Below are 23015 nucleotides of genomic sequence, written 5' to 3' on the forward strand. Positions count from 1 at the left end.
GTGGTCAAAGTAGGCGATTTATCGCCATTTAGGCTACTCAGGACTAGGATTGGCGATGAAAATATCTGAATGGCGACTGGTCGCCTATTACTAGGCTACTTCAAGGACAATATGTCATGAATCGCAAATGAACTACATACTTTTATTAAAAATCATAGTCACTCTTAGTATTTGTATGAGATATTAAAGTAGTAAGTTTCCGGGTGGGGAATACTCAGAATTTGTCTTAGAAATAATGAAACCAAATTTAGGAGGTAGTACTGTGCACTTTACCTATCTATATCGCTGTTAGTGACTACCGCAATTATCTATATTATACTGACTAAATTCGGGAAAATGTTTTGTGCCTGCCTTTCGTTTCGTTCGCTTTATCACTTTGTTCTTCAACTTCAACATAATTAGTGCGTGTAACAGGTAATTCCAAAGCCATAATTTCTGGGAAAACACGGCAAATATGTGAAGCATTATCGCGAAGAATGGGAAAAAATACCAGCATTTAAAAGTAAGTTTAAGAACTAATGTTCTTTACAGCAGAAATCTCTAGGAACTCTTTCGGTGGCGGTGGCGGTTGCGGGTTTGATTCCCGCCTCGGAACAAAATATGTTTGTACGTTCTACGGATATTTGTTCCGGGTGTTCTGGATTTATACTTAATAAATAAAGTTAAAATTAAATATACAATTTTATTTTTATATTTCGGCTACATTAGGCTTCAACTGTTGTGAAATTTACCCTCATGCGCCTTAAGAAGTTTCACTTCAAAAACTTTTCGTCAAAACGGCTAAAATATATTATGTATAAATTAAAACCGTAGCCATTAAAGATGGCGATATCAGTCCCAAATTATAGCAAATGGCAGCTTTTGAGATCACGGAAAAACATGGCGGATAAACGCTGTTTTTTCTACACTGCTGATACATTAATTGGCAAACACAATACAAAATTTTCGTAGCACTGTCATGTCGTCGCTTATTGTATCACGAGTCACGACTCACGCCTTTTGGGCCTACCAACTGTCGACGCGAACTGACAGTTTTTTCAAATTTAGTTTTCGACTTTCTACACACAGTCACTACTGTTAAAGCATCTAGTTTGAGCTACCTGTTAAGGCATCTTGACTAAGCCCCTTTAACTTCTTTGTCAAATGTCATTTTAATTTCTATTTTCTAACTTTAGTTTCAACTTTCAAGTTGAAATTTCTGAACAAAAACAAGTTTGTTTTTGTACTACTAGCATATTAGATATTATGATTACTTACTGTTTAGTGTTTAGTCTCCTATAATCCTATGTCCTTTCTGTCGGAGACGTATAGTCGTATATAACATATGAGATTTTAATTACCTTTTATTCCTTTAGTGCTCTTGAGTTGTGCCTTGCTTTCACAGGTTCACTCGTGCTCACTTATGTTGTATTTTAACTCTAGGATAACGGAACTACGAACGTCGGTTACCTTATTATTATTGATAAATTATGTGAAATGTGTAGTTTAGAAAATGCCTGTGACATTATTAATCTATCATCAGACGAGGCTGGCGTATGTATTTGTTTATTTACAACCCATTTACAATATTAACTATTTTATACATTCATGACACAATTTTAGGATGTCGAAATTGTCGATTGGCGTTCACCTTTAAGTCTAAATAAAGATGAAAACAGTAACTTCGAATTTATAGAAGACGCATATTTAAAAAAATTAATACAAATATGTCTTAAAGCCGAAAACTCCAAAGGTATGCTTAGAGTTATAAACAGATCACTTTTGCCTTTATACCAAGAAGCAAAGCCAGATTATTTAAATAGCATAGAATTTCAAGAAATACTCCAAAGAACTAGTGTAATGATAGAGAAGAAGCCTAGATTTAAATTTTCTTACATAAAATCAGTATGTGAAAATTTAAGGAGGAACAAAAAGAAAAAACGACTAAGTTTCATTACCCTAGATTCAAACATAAAAAGTAAGTATTCTTTTAAAATCAATTTAGTCCAGTGATGATGATAGATTTAAAAAACATGTGTCCATCATGTCTTTTATATATTTGCTATTTGAGTATGTATATGTTGATTTATTTATGTTCTGTTTACAGGAAACAGAGTAAATAATGGCCATAACATGGAAAATGGAAAGATACATGTTATTGATGAGGATAGTATTGGAGAATGTGGAGATAAAAATGATGTTATACTTCTGGATGAGGCAGTAAATGAGGAAAAAGAAAATCAATCCAATAGTTTAGCATTACAGCTTGAGCATCAAGCAACTTCGTCAGATCTAACAGCTCTGGACACAGTAGACAATGTAAATGACACAAAAGAAATTCAAAATGGTGTATTAAATTTGTCACATAACTTCACATGTGATAAACCTACAGCATCCTGGGAACAGTTAAATAACAGTCAGGAGAATTTATTAATCGCTCAAAGAGTTGAGTTACCTACCGACGATAAGCAAGTAAAAATTAAATCTATGGAATTTGAAATTACGAGGTTAGAAAAATTAATCAAAGAGTTGGAGGAGACAGAGGTTACTCAAGATAACCATTGTTCACCATATGTTTTATCCGAGTTGTAGGTACATTATTTTACAATATCCACCCTAAGTTCCTAATAAATCACTCTATTTACATCCTACCAAGGCTTAACCACAACAGTGATATACTACATGATACTGCAATTAATATAGACTAGATATATCTTTTTCTGCTATTATGTCACCGTTTTGTGGCAATCATAGAAAGTGTTCAGTATGTGCCCTCAACTAAATTTTTTTAATGAGTATATCTCATGTTTATTATTATCAACAATGTTTGAATTCCCTCCAAAACAAAATTGTATTGGTTTAGTACACATTACACACACAAGACAACTTAAAATGTTGTCTTTGATTTATTATCAAAGCTTCATAAATTCTATAATGGAAATTACAGATATAAGGAAAAGGTTGTGGACCTGTACAAGCAGCTATGCCTTTTGACTCAGTCGCCTTTAGTGAAAAAGCATGAAGTCCGACTAAGGGTCTTGGAAGGGCATGTGGAAGCACCAGTGAAGATTCTAGAAAGATTCCTTAACAATAACTTACAAAGTAATGGATATCCCTTATTCCCTGACTTTAATGATGTTAAAATATGTGTTGTTTTAGCAAATGACATTCATAAATTAGGATGGGATGCTGCAAAAGTTATGAAAGAAGGTATGTATGAAAAACTGTTCAGATTATTAGTTGACTTTAAAAATGTAAAACAAACATTTATAATTTCAAGAACCTTCCATCCACCGCTTTTCTAATGATTCCATCGCACCAGTAAGTGCGTAAACTAACGTCAAGCTTTTTACTGGTTAATTGTATTTCTTGAAGCGTCTATATTTTTTACTCTTACATTTTGATACTGTGAAATAGCCCATTGTCTATTATTCTTCTCCAGCGGCGGCCTTAGGGGGTGGCGAACAGGGCTATATCTATATAATTTTTTTTTTAATTTAAAACTAGAATTTGATCCTTAGTTACTTATTAAGGTAATAATAACATTACGATAAATTAAAATAAAGTTAGTTAACTAATTCATTCACTGAAAACATAATTTAAAAATTCATTATGTAGTAACATAACAAATACCTAAACCAAACAACCAGACCTATTTTCGCATCATATACTTTTCACGAAGTAATACCTCGTAAAGACCTGCCGCCCAGAGCCTCGCAATGTGTAAGGCGGAAGGCCGCCTCTGTTCTTCTCTACTCTTTTAACTACTATTTCGTGTCTTTCTGTGAAATTTTTGTTTTGCTGTGATAAAGAGAAAATATTTGCTAAAATTATAAAATATTTATTAATAAACTAAAAATTACATTTTTACAGTGTATAGTTTTTATTTTCTGTATGACTTAATTAATCCAGGCTTTAGAAATGTACAACTAGGCATTACCCAAGTTATTATCAAATTGAATAAACTTGAAATTTAAATTCTGCCTTAGCAAAAGCCCAAGTATCTTATTGACGTGATAACGTCTTTAAAATCGTTTTAGTCGGGTGACATGTTCAGAAACTTGTGTCACACCAAAACCTCACGAGCGCGATCGCAGGTATAACGAGAGAGAGACGGACCGATCTCCCGTCTCATCTCGAGCGCTGCCAGTCATTCCGTGAATGTATGAAGAAAAATGTATATCATAGTCGAATAAGTAAACTTGTCATTTTACACCCGAAATTTATCATCAAAAGTGTGAATAAAACGATAGATATAATTTAAAATTTGAAAAAATTGTTATCTTCATTAATTCCTTACTTCTCAAAAACTTATATCACCAATAAGACGTTATCACGTAAACATCTCGATCGTAAACCTACTTTACAAACAACCAATTTTTTTTAATTTTATTTATACTTTATTACCTTAATCAAAAACATACACATAACAAAAATAAAAAAACAGGTTACAAAAGTTATAAGGCAACGGGCGGCCTTATCGCTAACAAGCGATTTCTTCCAGGCAACCCTAAAGTGGAACAATGAAAAAGAAACACCTACAGAGAGTCTTACTAGTCTATGGCCTATTAGTGAAACGTAGGGCGTCTTCATTATCAGATTTCACAGCACCTCATAGGCAGTCGCCCGCTTAGGTACCTACTCGGTAACTTTCAATAGATTAACATCCCGACTTCAATGTATAATTTCCGTACCGCGCTGTCTTACTACATGTAAATTAAATAAAGTAAGATTCTGCGCTAAGTCTGACATAAAAGTCAAAAATGTATTGGATTTTAACATATTTCCCGCTAAGTCTCGTTTCTGAATATCAGCCTTAGGTTTTTGTGAAATCCAATCGCCTGTCATGTGCCGATGACATTTATAATTGCAGCCAGAGGACTATTCACGCAATGCGGTCGGGCCCTGCAAAAGTTGCGTCAGAGACGTGAATGGAGGGACATGCTCGCGAATGTGAAGAAGGAACATGAAGATGATCCAGCGCTGCATGATTCAGAATTAATGGCCAAGCTGGATGCAAACAAGCAGTGGGCCATAAAGAGGGAAATGGACATTATCGAGAAGTAAGTATTGAAACCCTTACGGCCTTTCAGAATAGCCCAATTTCTAACGTCCGGTAACGCATTCGCGAACTGCCTTGCGATTCTGTAACTCACTTTTCGAACTCACACACACAGTCGTGAAGCAGTCATTTTATGATTTGACATTTTCGTCATAAAATGAATACAAAGTGTCAAAAATTGGCTGTGTTTGGATTTTTTTTCTATCGAGCGAAGTTATTTAAATCGTGTATCGATCTTTCAAAATGGACACATAAACTACTCAACTCCACCATATATTTTTTCCATTCGCCCTACTTCAAGAAACGATGACGAGAAATGGAAAGAAACAATGTACTTTTTTCGAGCTTGGCGACCGGATAGGTCCTTAAGAAGCGATATTATTTACGCGAATATTTGAATTACAAGAATATTTTGAATACAAAAATTAAATAATTTATGTTTCCAGGTACTCTCAAATGGAGACTGAAGCCCTAAAAAAAAGAAAAAAACATACAGAGAACATAGTAAATAACGATGATGCGACAAGTGATAGCGACGCAGATTCTGTTGTCCTATGTGAAGAAGACATGCTAAGGAATGAAGAATTTTTCAGAAAACTAAGAGAAGAAGTGAAAATTGAAAAGACTGATAACGTAGATGATACACACAATGGTGAACAAGTTAATGTCAAGGAATGTGTAGTTAAAACGGAACCATTATCTAAACAACTGGAAGATTTGGGAGATAATTTTACAGTTACCATTGAAATTGACAATCCATTTCTTGTGGTTGAAGTGTCTTCGGATAGTGATGATGATGTTTAACTTCTATAATTATTTTTAATAAGAAGCATGTTTAGGGGGCGTCTATAAATTACGTGAGGTATTTAAGGGGTGGAGGGGGTCGAGTCAAATCTCATTTAATCTTACGTTGGAGAGAGGGGGGTCTCGGCAAATATCACGCAATTTTTTTTTCCGATTGATCAAAATATATATGAAAACGGTTGACCCGAAAGGCCATCTATGCAATTTCCCGCTAACTCCATACCTAAACGCTCAACATTTCACTTTTTTGAGAGTTCTGTGTTATTTTGAGTACTCCGAGCTCAAAGAGATAGCTTTTTAAGCGTTTACGTAAGAAACCCACATTTTAAAAAATCTCACGTGAGAATGGGGGATGGGGTTGAATAAAATCTCACGACATCTCACCAGGGGGGGAGGGAGGTACCGAAAATTTTAAAAAAAAAACACCTCACGTAATTTATGGACGCCCCCTTTAGAGTTCCTTCTTGTATTGATAAGTACCCTTATTGTATTTATGAAACATATTGTTTTGTTTAAATTTGTATTCTTTTAATACAAAACTTTGATTTTGTTTGATATGAAAATAAATAAATATATCTTATATGTATCTTGTATCTTACAAAAGGGTAAAGATAAATCTTTAAATCAGTTTTTGACTTTTGTGTTCCATACTCCAGTCTCTGAAAATTCTATTGCCATTTGACAGGTAGCATTTTTGGTGAAAACATTCTTTACTTTGTACATTTTCTATTGGACATGTCCTAAAAAAATAATTCAAAGGCCAACATGTTTTAAATGAATTTAAAGAAAAAAAAGCGCGGGAAACTTCGTTCATGGTAGACGTTTTTTTTCACGGTGGTGAAAATTTAATTTTACTGGTTAAAACGCAGAGGATAAGCTGGTAGTTTTAATTTTTGTATTATATGTAATCTTTATATCATATTTGTGTATAGTGTCATCGTGTAGTCGGTAAGTTTTTGTAATTTCTGTAAATATTGTATGGATGGCCATGTTGACCTGAATCTCCCCATGGGATCAAAAGTATCTGTTGGTTCACAAGATGAACTCTACAAAATGAATACGGATTGTTCGTTATCATCTCAGACATGTGAAGGAAGTCAGAAACGAACACGTTATTTGCGCCTTTGTCGGCAGTGTACGAAAATTAAGAAAAATAAAGGTAGTGGTTCTAGCGGTGAGTCAATTTTAATGAAAAAGGTTACTTCTAAACCTATATCTCAATCCACGTCATCTCCACACTCGCAAAATAATAATAATTCACATAACACATGCTCTCAACCATCAACATCTTACATGGAAAATCCAAATATCACTCAAGGCTAACGCGGGAAATTCAAACAACACCGAAGCTACAGTAATCAATACGGATTCCCGTGCGATTGGCCGTACTGAATATGTTCCTACTGATGTTTCCCCTTATTTAATACATGTTCAACATATACAAAGTTCACCTGACGACGGGACCATTCTCCATCCTATAACATTTGGCAATTTTTTAAAGCAGAACAAATTTAATAATATTATTCCCGGAAGTGTAAAGCGTATAGAAAGACACAGGTGCGTAGTTGGCTTTTCCGATTATAAAGACGACAATAATTTTCTTAACTGCAATCTTTTGGAAACGAAACAGTTAAAAGCCTTCATTACCACTTTCAGCGTAACAAGAATGGGTCTAACTAACGTAACGTAATAACATTTGATGGGCAAGTTTTATCAAAAAGGACTTTGATGGATTTTAATGCTCTTCCAGTAGAGATATATATGTCAACGTAAAATTGTAAAAACCGTTAGATTATAATCTATCTCGCGAGATTGTAAACTGTCGAAAAATTGTGAACTCAACGTACTGCTTACAATTTAACGTATTATTATTCGGTAGATTATAATCTATCGAAGTGAAATCGTCAAATTGTGAAACGGTACGCACCTCGCGCGCTTATTGGTTGAACGGTATATGCCATGGTGGCGACCATATTTGTTTGTTAATTCGTTTGTTGTCGAATGTAAACAAACGGTGTTTTGGTTAATGTAAATTGATGTCGTCTTGAAAGTAACTCACAGCTTTAGGATGTTGAAAGTGAACGTGAAAAGTTATATGAAATTGTTGTGGAAGTAAAATTAATCTGTGATTGACCAAAGAAGTGCAGTTTGAATGATAATTAAGTTAGTGTTGGTCTCCAAACATAGTCTAAATTACATACATTTTCCATGTTTTAATATTTTTTATTCGCGTGAACCTTTGTGATCTCGTATTTACAATGTCGGATATTGAGCCTGTCGATCAACAAAACTCAGAAATATTAGGTATTGTTAATAAGGAAGAATTTACCAAAGAGTTACAAAACTATTACAGCGGGCATAATGAAAATAGTAAAAAATGTAATTGTAAAAAAATAAAAATAAAGCTAATGTTCTTTGTAACTCCAGGTGCCACAACTCGTTGACGTGCAACAATAATTGAACATTTTTATTGGTGCAATTTACTTTCTTATTTTTTATATACCTAATAGACAATTTTGTTATGTTTTCTAAAACATTTCATATGTTTTCGATTTGTTTTTTTTTTAATTTTGATTTTGTGATCGTTTTTTTTCTAAAAGAAAATTTCATTAATTTTTCAATTTTAATTTGTGTTTGAAGAGAAAATATTGTTACGTTTCTGATTTTTTTATTTTGATATATATTTTTTTTCATCATGTGATGTCAGAATTATTGATTACCTACTAAGTAATAAATACTAATTTTTGAAGTGCATTCATTTTATTTTACCGATACCCTTGTTTCATTCCTAACTCTATGGACATATAACGGTCTACTATAAAGCCGACCAATCAGCGCGTACCGTTTCACTTCGATAGATTATAATCTACCGAATAATAATACGTTAAATTGTAAGCAGTACCTTGACTTCACAATCTTTCGACAGTTTATAATCTCGCGAGATAGATTACAATCTAACGGTATTTACAATTTTACGTTAACATATATTTATCCTACGATACAATGCTATAAATGCTGCCGTTATGGTCATACCAAAGTTCAATGTCGTTCTAAGACTCCAATATGTTATAACTGTGGAGGTCAACATGCAGGTGTATCATGTGACAGGTCAGATGAAGATCCTCTGTACTGTGTGAAGTCGAAGAGTCCCATTCAACGATAGATAAGTAAGATTTGTGAGACAGACAGAAATCAAAGTTAAAATGGCTCACAGCTGCATGTCTTATGTCGAAGCGAGTAATTATTTTCCTTCTGTTAAACCTTCATACGCAGATGCATTAAGTTCAACAACTCAGGAAGTTCCAAAACCCGCATATTCTTCCGCAGCGAAGTCTGTATCTCGAAATAATTCAACAAATCCCTCATATAAAAAGACAGTATTCTTAAAACCTCGCTCTCCTCCTAAACCTCGACATGGTTATGATCGTGTTGCTCATAATAATGTATTAAAAGACTTCCAAGTTTCAGAGCCTAAAAATGGCAGTGCTCTGGTTGGTCACAAAAATAAAGAGGAAGATCTGATGTCTTAGAAATGATACTAGCATTATTAACTACTTTAGTCTTTAATAAACTCAAACTTACTGAAACCGTACCACGTGGCCTCTATTAATGAAAAAGTAAAATCAATTAATGTTATTAAAAATAATAGATTGCAAGTGTTGTTTCAAAGAAACATGATTAAATATATGTGATAAATAAACATTTTCCTGTTGTTGTCGCGTTATCTGAGACGTGGTTGAAGCCAGGGTACCTATTTAGGATACCTGGATATACCTGCTTACGTGATTTGATGGCCATGGTGGCGTAGCATTACGTGTCAGAAACTCATAACATAAATTTTTCTGAAATAGTGTTTTCATTAATCTCTAATGATGCCATTAATATTGACGAAATGAAAATTGATAATATTTCTTCGTATTGTTGATAGTAATATTTGCAAGTGTGGAGAAGATATTGGTGACGTCGACCATATTTTCTTTTCTTGTTCCCAATATGACCCCACCTCCTTTCTGAATTCCTTACAATTACCTACTTCATGTTCCGATTCCGACTAAAATCGCCTTTTGCTTTATCATTTATTGTATTATCTTCTTTCATAATCTATAATAATATTAAGATGTAATATGTTTATGTACATATTTTGTTTTTAACCAGCTTATCCCTTTATGTCTTTATTTTTTCTCGCGTGTAGTTTCCCAACCTTTTACTTGAAACTGACATTAAGTTAAAACTATTGCCATAATATTAAAAAAAATGAATTTAAAATGGTATTGAGAAAGATTGGAATAGTTAATCCATTTTTCTTAAGCAATTTAGTACTACGATGCCGTGGTATTTGTCTTTCACCGACTATTTATTTGCTTTTAAATCAGCAAAAACTAATAAAAAAAAAAATTATATACTATTACTATATTTTTTTTATACTTAAAACTGTGATAAAATAAGTATTTGACATTATTTTTTAATTAACATAAAAATACCTAGTTTCCTACGTAAGGTTATCTTAAAATGGATTCATTAGATTACGAGTTACTATGCCGATTGTCACTGCCAGGGTCAGACTCACTGCTTTATCTGTTTCGCTGATAAGGCGATTATGCCGTAATGAAAAGCTTTTTCCACCAAGTTTACTGTGTCTACCGAAAACCACTCAGCTATAGTATTGCTTTCTGCACCAAAGATTCATTTAGGGACAACCTTTATATATTTTTTAACTGATAATTTAAAAGGATACCTAATTTAGAAAAATCTGTAACATAAATATTGAGAAATAAAAAGGTATTGAATCACAAGTCACGGTGTTTATTTTGTACAGATTTAATTCGACAGATTGTTAAATACTTATGAATTATTACTGCGTTCACAAGAGCATTCTATTGTAATTCGGTATTGTTTGACATCGACAAAAACAACACGTAGAAAATTGCCGAGTTAACTGTTTACTATCTTACGTATATACAAAAAACTTTTAGTACTACAAGGCCTAGTACTAGAAGTCACCGACCGATGTCCGAACCTTGCCCACTGTTAAATTTGGAAACGCAATAAGGCCATATACAGAAATATAGATTTATATAAGTCTAGCGGTTCCTTCAATAACCATAAAAGACAGGAACATTAGACCACAATAGTATTTGGCCAACTTCCACATGGTTGCTAAACAGTCATAATCAGTATACCATACCTTTCAATGCAACCAGGTGGAATAATAGAAACTTTGTTAAAAAAATAAATACTTTTTCAGATGCAAACTCACAACAGGATAGCGAGAATATTTCCCAAAAAAAGTAAGTTTTCTGACTAAAGTATTTTATTATACATCACCCGATGTCTACAAATACTTTAGAAGATGCGAATTTATAAAAAAAATCTGATTACAAGCTGCTAATATAAAAAATTCACCAACAATAACGATTATGCAATTTTGACACAATGTACAATTTGCGGATTTCTGTGAAGCGACTGAACGAATTCCTAATGCGATGAAATTGAATGCATAAAAATATATTTGAATTACAAGAATATTTTGAATACAAAAATTAAATAATTTATGTTTCCAGGTACTCTCAAATGGAGACTGAAGCCCTAAAAAAAAGAAAAAAACATACAGAGAACATAGTAAATAACGATGATGCGACAAGTGATAGCGACGCAGATTCTGTTGTCCTATGTGAAGAAGACATGCTAAGGAATGAAGAATTTTTCAGAAAACTAAGAGAAGAAGTGAAAATTGAAAAGACTGATAACGTAGATGATACACACAATGGTGAACAAGTTAATGTCAAGGAATGTGTAGTTAAAACGGAACCATTATCTAAACAACTGGAAGATTTGGGAGATAATTTTACAGTTACCATTGAAATTGACAATCCATTTCTTGTGGTTGAAGTGTCTTCGGATAGTGATGATGATGTTTAACTTCTATAATTATTTTTAATAAGAAGCATGTTTAGGGGGCGTCTATAAATTACGTGAGGTATTTAAGGGGTGGAGGGGGTCGAGTCAAATCTCATTTAATCTTACGTTGGAGAGAGGGGGGTCTCGGCAAATATCACGCAATTTTTTTTTCCGATTGATCAAAATATATATGAAAACGGTTGACCCGAAAGGCCATCTATGCAATTTCCCGCTAACTCCATACCTAAACGCTCAACATTTCACTTTTTTGAGAGTTCTGTGTTATTTTGAGTACTCCGAGCTCAAAGAGATAGCTTTTTAAGCGTTTACGTAAGAAACCCACATTTTAAAAAATCTCACGTGAGAATGGGGGATGGGGTTGAATAAAATCTCACGACATCTCACCAGGGGGGGAGGGAGGTACCGAAAATTTTAAAAAAAAAACACCTCACGTAATTTATGGACGCCCCCTTTAGAGTTCCTTCTTGTATTGATAAGTACCCTTATTGTATTTATGAAACATATTGTTTTGTTTAAATTTGTATTCTTTTAATACAAAACTTTGATTTTGTTTGATATGAAAATAAATAAATATATCTTATATGTATCTTGTATCTTACAAAAGGGTAAAGATAAATCTTTAAATCAGTTTTTGACTTTTGTGTTCCATACTCCAGTCTCTGAAAATTCTATTGCCATTTGACAGGTAGCATTTTTGGTGAAAACATTCTTTACTTTGTACATTTTCTATTGGACATGTCCTAAAAAAATAATTCAAAGGCCAACATGTTTTAAATGAATTTAAAGAAAAAAAAGCGCGGGAAACTTCGTTCATGGTAGACGTTTTTTTTCACGGTGGTGAAAATTTAATTTTACTGGTTAAAACGCAGAGGATAAGCTGGTAGTTTTAATTTTTGTATTATATGTAATCTTTATATCATATTTGTGTATAGTGTCATCGTGTAGTCGGTAAGTTTTTGTAATTTCTGTAAATATTGTATGGATGGCCATGTTGACCTGAATCTCCCCATGGGATCAAAAGTATCTGTTGGTTCACAAGATGAACTCTACAAAATGAATACGGATTGTTCGTTATCATCTCAGACATGTGAAGGAAGTCAGAAACGAACACGTTATTTGCGCCTTTGTCGGCAGTGTACGAAAATTAAGAAAAATAAAGGTAGTGGTTCTAGCGGTGAGTCAATTTTAATGAAAAAGGTTACTTCTAAACCTATATCTCAATCCACGTCATCTCCACACTCGCAAAATAATAATAATTCACATAACACATGCTCTCAACCATCAACATCTTACATGGAAAATCCAAATATCACTCAAGGCTAACGCGGGAAATTCAAACAACACCGAAGCTACAGTAATCAATACGGATTCCCGTGCGATTGGCCGTACTGAATATGTTCCTACTGATGTTTCCCCTTATTTAATACATGTTCAACATATACAAAGTTCACCTGACGACGGGACCATTCTCCATCCTATAACATTTGGCAATTTTTTAAAGCAGAACAAATTTAATAATATTATTCCCGGAAGTGTAAAGCGTATAGAAAGACACAGGTGCGTAGTTGGCTTTTCCGATTATAAAGACGACAATAATTTTCTTAACTGCAATCTTTTGGAAACGAAACAGTTAAAAGCCTTCATTACCACTTTCAGCGTAACAAGAATGGGTCTAACTAACGTAACGTAATAACATTTGATGGGCAAGTTTTATCAAAAAGGACTTTGATGGATTTTAATGCTCTTCCAGTAGAGATATATATGTCAACGTAAAATTGTAAAAACCGTTAGATTATAATCTATCTCGCGAGATTGTAAACTGTCGAAAAATTGTGAACTCAACGTACTGCTTACAATTTAACGTATTATTATTCGGTAGATTATAATCTATCGAAGTGAAATCGTCAAATTGTGAAACGGTACGCACCTCGCGCGCTTATTGGTTGAACGGTATATGCCATGGTGGCGACCATATTTGTTTGTTAATTCGTTTGTTGTCGAATGTAAACAAACGGTGTTTTGGTTAATGTAAATTGATGTCGTCTTGAAAGTAACTCACAGCTTTAGGATGTTGAAAGTGAACGTGAAAAGTTATATGAAATTGTTGTGGAAGTAAAATTAATCTGTGATTGACCAAAGAAGTGCAGTTTGAATGATAATTAAGTTAGTGTTGGTCTCCAAACATAGTCTAAATTACATACATTTTCCATGTTTTAATATTTTTTATTCGCGTGAACCTTTGTGATCTCGTATTTACAATGTCGGATATTGAGCCTGTCGATCAACAAAACTCAGAAATATTAGGTATTGTTAATAAGGAAGAATTTACCAAAGAGTTACAAAACTATTACAGCGGGCATAATGAAAATAGTAAAAAATGTAATTGTAAAAAAATAAAAATAAAGCTAATGTTCTTTGTAACTCCAGGTGCCACAACTCGTTGACGTGCAACAATAATTGAACATTTTTATTGGTGCAATTTACTTTCTTATTTTTTATATACCTAATAGACAATTTTGTTATGTTTTCTAAAACATTTCATATGTTTTCGATTTGTTTTTTTTTTAATTTTGTGATCGTTTTTTTTCTAAAAGAAAATTTCATTAATTTTTCAATTTTAATTTGTGTTTGAAGAGAAAATATTGTTACGTTTCTGATTTTTTTATTTTGATATATATTTTTTTTCATCATGTGATGTCAGAATTATTGATTACCTACTAAGTAATAAATACTAATTTTTGAAGTGCATTCATTTTATTTTACCGATACCCTTGTTTCATTCCTAACTCTATGGACATATAACGGTCTACTATAAAGCCGACCAATCAGCGCGTACCGTTTCACTTCGATAGATTATAATCTACCGAATAATAATACGTTAAATTGTAAGCAGTACCTTGACTTCACAATCTTTCGACAGTTTATAATCTCGCGAGATAGATTACAATCTAACGGTATTTACAATTTTACGTTAACATATATTTATCCTACGATACAATGCTATAAATGCTGCCGTTATGGTCATACCAAAGTTCAATGTCGTTCTAAGACTCCAATATGTTATAACTGTGGAGGTCAACATGCAGGTGTATCATGTGACAGGTCAGATGAAGATCCTCTGTACTGTGTGAAGTCGAAGAGTCCCATTCAACGATAGATAAGTAAGATTTGTGAGACAGACAGAAATCAAAGTTAAAATGGCTCACAGCTGCATGTCTTATGTCGAAGCGAGTAATTATTTTCCTTCTGTTAAACCTTCATACGCAGATGCATTAAGTTCAACAACTCAGGAAGTTCCAAAACCCGCATATTCTTCCGCAGCGAAGTCTGTATCTCGAAATAATTCAACAAATCCCTCATATAAAAAGACAGTATTCTTAAAACCTCGCTCTCCTCCTAAACCTCGACATGGTTATGATCGTGTTGCTCATAATAATGTATTAAAAGACTTCCAAGTTTCAGAGCCTAAAAATGGCAGTGCTCTGGTTGGTCACAAAAATAAAGAGGAAGATCTGATGTCTTAGAAATGATACTAGCATTATTAACTACTTTAGTCTTTAATAAACTCAAACTTACTGAAACCGTACCACGTGGCCTCTATTAATGAAAAAGTAAAATCAATTAATGTTATTAAAAATAATAGATTGCAAGTGTTGTTTCAAAGAAACATGATTAAATATATGTGATAAATAAACATTTTCCTGTTGTTGTCGCGTTATCTGAGACGTGGTTGAAGCCAGGGTACCTATTTAGGATACCTGGATATACCTGCTTACGTGATTTGATGGCCATGGTGGCGTAGCATTACTTGTCAGAAACTCAATAAATTTTTCTGAAATAGTGTTTACATTAATCTCTAATGATGCCATTAATATTTGAGAGTGGAGATGATATTGGTGACCTCGACCATATTTTCTTTTCTTGTTCCCAATGACCCCACCTCCTTTCTGAATTCCTTACAATTACCTACTTCATGTTCCGTTTCAGACTAAAATCTCCTGCCTTTTGCTTTATCCTCTATTGTATTATAATATTAAGATGTAATATGTTTATGTACATATTTTGTATTTAACCAGCTTATCCCTTTAGATGTCTTTATTTTTGCTCGCGTGTAGTTTCCCAACTGAAAGTTTGAAACTGGCATTAAGTTAAACCTTAAAACTATTGCCATAATATTAAAAAAAATGAATTTAAAACGGTATTGAGAAAGATTGGAATAGTTAATCAATTTTTCTTAAGTAATTTAGTACTACGATGCCGTGGTATTTGTCTTTCACCTACTATTTTCAGCAAAAACTAATTTAAAAAGAAATTATATACTATTACTATATTTTTTTTATACTAAAAACTGTGACAAAATAAAATAAGTATTTGACATTATTTTTTAATTAACATAAAAATACCTAGTTTCCTACGTAAGGTTATCTTAAAATGGATTCATTAGATTACGAGTTACTATGCCGATTGTCACTGCCAGGGTCAGACTCACTGCTTTATCTGTTTCGCTGATAAGGCGATTATGCCGTAATGAAAAGCTTTTTCCACCAACTTTACTGTGTCTACCGAAAACCACTTAGCTATAGTATTGCTTTCTACAGCATAGATACATTTAGGGACAACCTACATATATTTTTTAACTGATAATTTAAAAGGATACCTAATTTAGAAAAATCTGTAACATAAATATTGAGAAATAAAAAGGTATTGAATCACAAGTCACGGTGTTTATTTTGTACAGATTTAATTCGACAGATTGTTAAATACTTATGAATTATTACTGCGTTCACAAGAGCATTCTATTGTAATTCGGTATTGTTTGACATCGACAAAAACAACACGTAGAAAATTGCCGAGTTAACTGTTTACTATCTTACGTATATACAAAAAACTTTTAGTACTACAAGGCCTAGTACTAGAAGTCACCGACTGATGTCCGAACCTTGCCCACTGTTAAATTTGGAAACGCAATAAGGCCATATACAGAAATATAGATTTATATAAGTCTAGCGGTTCCTTCAATAACCATAAAAGACAGGAACATTAGACCACAATAGTATTTGGCCAACTTCCACATGGTTGCTAAACAGTCATAATCAGTATACCATACCTTTCAATGCAACCAGGTGGAATAATAGAAACTTTGTTAAAAAAATAAATACTTTTTCAGATGCAAACTCACAACAGGATAGCGAGAATATTTCCCAAAAAAAGTAAGTTTTCTGACTAAAGTATTTTATTATACATCACCCGATGTCTACAAATACTTTAGAAGATGCGAATTTATAAAAAAATCTGATTACAAGCTGCTAATATAAAAAATTCACCAACAATAACGATTATGCAATTTTGACACAATGTACAATTTGCGGATTTCTGTGAAGCGACTGAACGAATTACTAATGCGATGAAATTGAATGCATAAAAAAATATCTCTCATAGGGCCTTACCTTACATTCTTACATTAATTTCGTCTTTGACAAAAGATGTTACACTAGGAGTACCCTAAGCCCGTCGGCAACACTTGCCAAGGAATGGTCGAGTCGGGAGATACCGGCGGCGTAGAAAACTATTTCAATCTAAAAATGCAATTCAGTCTTGACTGAATGAGACGGTCAGTCTCGTCACCGCAATTCTGACAGCGAGTATAAAAATTAGAGGTGGCAAGTGTTAGCCAAAGGGACGCGCTCTCACTTAGTTAAGGACCAATCAATCACACACCACATTCAAGAATTTTCTTTTATTTCGATTTTTTTAGAGTTTTCTCTTTTATGAATTATAATTTAGCATTATGGTTAACTTCATGTTTGCGTCCATCTTTTCGTAAGATTAAACGGCTATAAATAATATTATCCGATGGATATCGCCGTGCGGCAAACTCACGTTTACGTCAAGCGAATAGACAACAAACAAAACAAAACAAACGTGAAGTTAGGCGCGATCTGACGGGCGCTGACCCTGCGATTTTTTTTAACTAAATTGCCGCAAAATATTAGTTTTATTATACAGAGTACACAGTACTACGGCGGTCTATTTCGATTTACCATTGAATTTAATATGGAAAAAGTTAAAAACACATGAATGTTATTTATCCATTTTGCGGCAATTAGTTCAAGATTGAAAACTTTATATGAGAAATGCATGTCGTGTCGCGTCAGTCTGCGTTCGTCGTACCGCTGAATCTGTTAAATTACATAATATTATGTTTTACATTTATGTAAGAGTTGTTGATTGTAAAAAAATTATATGTTATAATCCCTATAAATGCTGTGTTGGTTTATTTGTCAAGAGCTGTGTTTGCCTTCACTGCAATGACACATTCTTCACCACAGGACTTGAGCACGGTGCACTGGAAAGACAAAATATATATTTAGATACTTATTTGGGAACTATATTATTTACTAGGGACAGTTAACAAAAGTTTTTGTCGGATCTGAACCTGAGGAAATGCATAGACATTGAAAGTGCTTTCCAATAACTTATCCATAACTGTATGTACTAACTAGCGCAAAACTCTATGACGCATATTCAGATCAGACTTTTGAGAATACTCTATCATTCAGCCCTTTAATAAAGATGTTTTTATTATAAACTTCCTAAGGCGTGAATTTCCTTATTAACGCATTAAAAGAAACTCAATTCGATTAAATTTTATTTACTAAGCTAAGTACTTCACTTAGTTTGTAAAAAAAATTAAAGTTTTTAACAATTAAATTATCTATATTTTAGCACTAATTTTGTCTGCAATTATATGAATAATTTATTTTTCTATAAAATGTATTCTGGCTTAATTTATTTTTATTTTATCCTATAAAACACCTCATTCATCATTCTTATCATAAAGCATTTTGATAAGTAATTGTTATTCTTGGAAATTTTTTATTTTGTCTTCAGAACCTACATTCCATATAGCTTATGACCAACATTAGCTCAGGTATAAGGCTGAATTATTATCTACGAGAGTATTTAGCACCAACACACTATAATCAATGTGTTAGAGACTCTATTCTCGAAATGTAAGAACTATATCGAGTTCATATTTATCTATGTGTATTATGAAGTCTTTCAATATCAAATGTTGAAGAAAATCAATAAAGCTCGGCTCTCAGACAACAAAGGAAATATAAGAAAGATTTAAATTCAATCTTGCCACAATGATAAAGCTTAATAAAACCTTTTAGGCTTCATCAGGCACTGGCGAAGATAAAATAGGATATATTCCATTTTTAAATGTGTGAAATTTCAATTTATTATCAAGTTTCATCTAACCTTTATATATATTAGTTGTATAGTATCAATTAAAAACTTTGCTATGTTTGCTACAGGAAAACCTGATGCACGGTAAAAAAAGATAATGTAAATAGAAAGGAAAAAAAGAGTACTAACCAGCAATTCCTTGCCACTGTCAAAGTCAGAACGAAGTTGAGTACCGAGGTCTCCGTCTGGGATCTTGAGGTCTTCACGGAGGTCTCCATTGTCAGCCATCAGAGTGAGGTAGCCATCGTCAGAGATGTCAGTGAGCTGATAGTCTTCACGCTTAACGTGTGGGACATCCATGTTGTGGGTGGAGGGACAAATATCTTCATATCTGAAGGAAAACGTCTTATAAACTTCTTGTTGTTATTTCTTTAAATGTTTTATCAATGAAATTGCATATAGAATGCTAATGATTAAGTCTAATTTTGAGTACTTCTGTTTTTAGCTGTAATCCTGTTCGGTGATCTCAGTATACAGAGGTATAGTGAGACGCATATTAGGAACTAGTGTTTTATGTTCGAGTAACCGCAGCACGAAAGCAATACTATATTGCACTCGCGACTCTATGGTCTCGAATTTCTAGACTCAAAATGATGGTATTCTGTAGGAAAATCTACAAACAAACCAATAAAAATTAAAGAGTGTTATAGAAGAATATATCTGCAATACTCACTTCTTTCCATTAAATATATCAATGCCCACAAGATGGACTTTTGCGTGACCATGTTTGCCAGTCTTTGAGGTGGACATTTCAACAATCTTGCATGGGCGACCCTTGAGCATTACAAAGCCGTTTTTGCGGAGAGCCGAACATTGCATAGGGAAGGTGGCGGAGGCACCAGAGTCTCCGGTCTCAAAGTGTGTGTCCTCAATGTCACCCATTTTATGAAATTTTTGTTATGGGGTGGTGTGATCTGGAAATAAAATGAACCAAATTTAGAACCTTTGTTTATTTATTTGCTTAATTATACATATTTTAGAAAGTATTAATGTTTGTCAAATTTATACTATTACTTTTAACAAATACAATGACTTACATTTACTACCACAATGCAAGCAATTAATAAATTAAAAGAAAGAACTTGTAAGTTGTTGCTTGGAACTTGTATTATTTACTTTCTCCTCTTTCACAGATTAAATAAAGGTGACCTAGAATTTGTAAACTAATCACATTCTTTGTTTATGTAACTGCCACATCGTCAAATAGCCTTAGTGAAATATTAATTTAAAACTGTATTCCTGTTCGGTGATCTCAGAATACAGTGGTATAGTGAGACGCATATTAGGAATTAGTATTTAGTGTTTGAGTACCCGCAGCACAAAAGCAATACAATATTGCACTTGCGACTCTATGGGCTCAAATATGTGGAATACATATGACAACATATGTAAGTGTATAAACAAAATATATAACAGCATAAAATATTACTGTATGTATACATTATTATTAATATTAAAAGTAATATTGATTGTTTCAATTTGAAAAAGCCCTCAAATTACCTCTTCAGTGAACTTAATTTAAAGAAATCAAACATTTATAGGGTGAATTCTAATCAATTTTTTTATTTATCATGGTATTTTTGTGGGTGATGTCATATCTTATTGAAACCAAAATTAAAGCAAAAACACCATGTTCTTGGTTAACCACATAACCTTCTTAAACTAAATCTGTATGAGTGATAGCATTTGATGTTTTAAATGATACTGTTAGTACCCAAAAGATATGAAATAACACAATGACTGTCAATATAAGTCTAGGGACAAAGGATGTTAAATACCGTTTATTCACAATGTAAAAATATGGGCTGGCAACATGTGGGAGGATATCTACAACATATTTGTAATATTAAAGATGTATTTTAACAAACTTCAAGATAACATCGTTAATAGATAATTTAATATGAAAGACATCATTACAACATAGCTAAAGATTTAAGGAATCACAATAAAAGAAAATTGGAATGTCTTAATTTACATTAAAAACCCTTCGTATGTAAAAAATTATATGACCTAACCCCACCTAGCGCATTGTCGAGAAAACCTAAACCTGGGATGTAAGCTAGACAGGAAAATAATCAATAGGTATGCAACAAAGAATGATATATGCATAAGCTATATTATATTGAAATAAAATCAAGCCTGAGTCCATGTCATGATGTTGATATGTTAAGCCCGTGTGCTTCGTGGTATCCGAACATGTGGCTACAATGAGACATCTTGAACATTGCTTTGAGCAAAATATAACACTTCAATATTTACCACTATTTCTTCTATCCGTAACACAAGTATTAAAAGCACGCAACTTACAAGTTATGAGAAGCGATTATTAATTCAAACTAAAGGTTTATGCCGTATGGTAATTATAAAATAATATCAAATTTGACAAACGTGCCGGTGCCGCACTGATATTTTTTAAATATAACATCACACATTATCCACACCGTTTTATTGCCTTCTTAGCACCAATTACTATTCACCACAAAGAATACTTACGAAAATATTATTTATAATAATAAAATGAAGGAACACGATAAAACTAAGATATTTATCGACACTCACATGTGACCGATGGGTTCTTCAACCGAAAGGTCAATTTGCGCCTGCGTAGCACCTTCATCAGTCACTTCCTGTTATGGGGTTCTCAAATTTGATAAAAAGCCGCCATTTCACGGCGGGAAATATAAGTCCAAATACAAGTAACAAAAATTTACTTCATTTTGACTCTTAAATATTTAAAAAACAAAACTACAACTATTATATGCATTACATATTATTCTATTACAATAAAAACAAAATAAATATAAATTTAACGATGAACTGTTTTAACGACAACAGACACTTTCTATTTTGCTCACTAGGTGGCAGTAACATAATGCACAAGTATAAACAGCAATTAGTGGTATAAAATTATCATATCAAGAGGGATTTTGACCAAACATTAAGGTAAACTTTAAACTTTTGTAAAGTCAACAAAATACTATTCAGTACCAAGTTTACAATAGGATAAACACAAAATATATAACTGCAATTTGTCTAGTAGTCTGTACACGGTGTCAATTGTCTTTACACGCATCTAAATGTATCTGTTTCCGACGGCTTCCGGTGCAATGGACGCTTTAAAATTAAAAAGTTATAGTAGTATAATATTGTTAATACATACCAGATGGCGGTATTCGGAATATTATAAATAATGTACAATATAATAATGGTTTTGTTATTATTGAAAAATTTAAGTAAGGAACTTAATATCAAATAAATTGGTAGACATATTTTTATTTTAAATACTTATTTATGGTTATAATAGCAAACTTTGGTTAACGAAGTATAGATGACGCTAGTAGTTGCTCATACACATACAGAAAAGTAGTATCTAGTTCTTAAGACATAATATAACATATTCACTTCGCGTCAGGCGTGAGCCATGAGCCACTAACGCAAATATGTATGGAAATGTTCACGAGACAAAGCGTGAACTAAGATCATACTAATTCCTTTAGCCAGGGTTGAAGCTATTAAGCGATTAGGCCGCCGATTGTGTGCAAGAAGTGTTGATGATAAAAGGATGCAAAAACAAAGCACGCGCGCTTATAACATAACATCCTACAGCTACACAACACTGACGCATACACGAGTTTTCATGTTTTCACTCACGCATAATTGTGCATACAGCATACTTAGATTAAACTTTAGAATTCCTTTTTCTTTAAAATTCATTACACATTTACTTTACATATTACTGAAATTCCTTTTGTATTAAACATGTACCATTAAACCCACAAGACAGAGGCTCCTTGTTGTGGGGACTAGGGTTAGAACCATTTTGTCACAACCATATTTTGTTTTAATTAAATTTATAGCGGAGATTCAAAAGCCATTTTCGGGAATGTGAGTTGTGGGAGGGAATTTCCAGAATATATATCCGAGAACGTAATCAGGACCTATAATTGTTAAGGCTATTTATTAAGTAAGGGGGAGTTTTAGGATGAAAGAGAACGTA

At 33.0% G+C, this 23015-nt stretch overlaps 2 protein-coding genes across 3 annotated transcripts; one reads left to right on the forward strand and one right to left on the reverse strand.

The window, feature by feature from the left end:
• The first annotated feature begins 1152 nt into the window (after window positions 1–1152).
• On the forward strand, window positions 1153–13977 carry LOC125061044. The gene is made up of 8 exons (XM_047666184.1): window positions 1153–1533; window positions 1603–1957; window positions 2087–2567; window positions 2927–3189; window positions 4853–5042; window positions 5488–5843; window positions 6778–6793; window positions 11407–13977. The coding sequence occupies exons 1-8, from the start codon at window positions 1477–1479 to the stop codon at window positions 11762–11764; spliced, it is 2076 nt and encodes a 691-aa protein (XP_047522140.1). The 5' UTR covers window positions 1153–1476; the 3' UTR covers window positions 11765–13977.
• Window positions 13978–16473: 2496 nt separating this feature from the next.
• Window positions 16474–21708, reverse strand: LOC125060900 (eukaryotic translation initiation factor 5A). Of its 2 annotated transcripts, none has more exons than XM_047666015.1 (4): window positions 21578–21708; window positions 19692–19932; window positions 19148–19349; window positions 16474–18110 (listed from the first exon to the last, which is right to left on the reverse strand). In XM_047666015.1, the coding sequence occupies exons 2-4, from the start codon at window positions 19898–19900 to the stop codon at window positions 18039–18041; spliced, it is 483 nt and encodes a 160-aa protein (XP_047521971.1). In that variant the 5' UTR covers window positions 19901–19932; window positions 21578–21708; the 3' UTR covers window positions 16474–18038. The 2 variants fall into 2 exon arrangements, with proteins under 2 accessions (XP_047521971.1, XP_047521970.1); XM_047666014.1 differs by having other exon boundaries at window positions 21512–21640.
• Window positions 21709–23015: the final 1307 nt, after the last annotated feature.

The sequence above is a fragment of the Pieris napi genome, chromosome 22 (assembly GCF_905475465.1).
Source record: "Pieris napi chromosome 22, ilPieNapi1.2, whole genome shotgun sequence".
NCBI classification, from domain to species: domain Eukaryota; kingdom Metazoa; phylum Arthropoda; class Insecta; order Lepidoptera; family Pieridae; genus Pieris; species Pieris napi.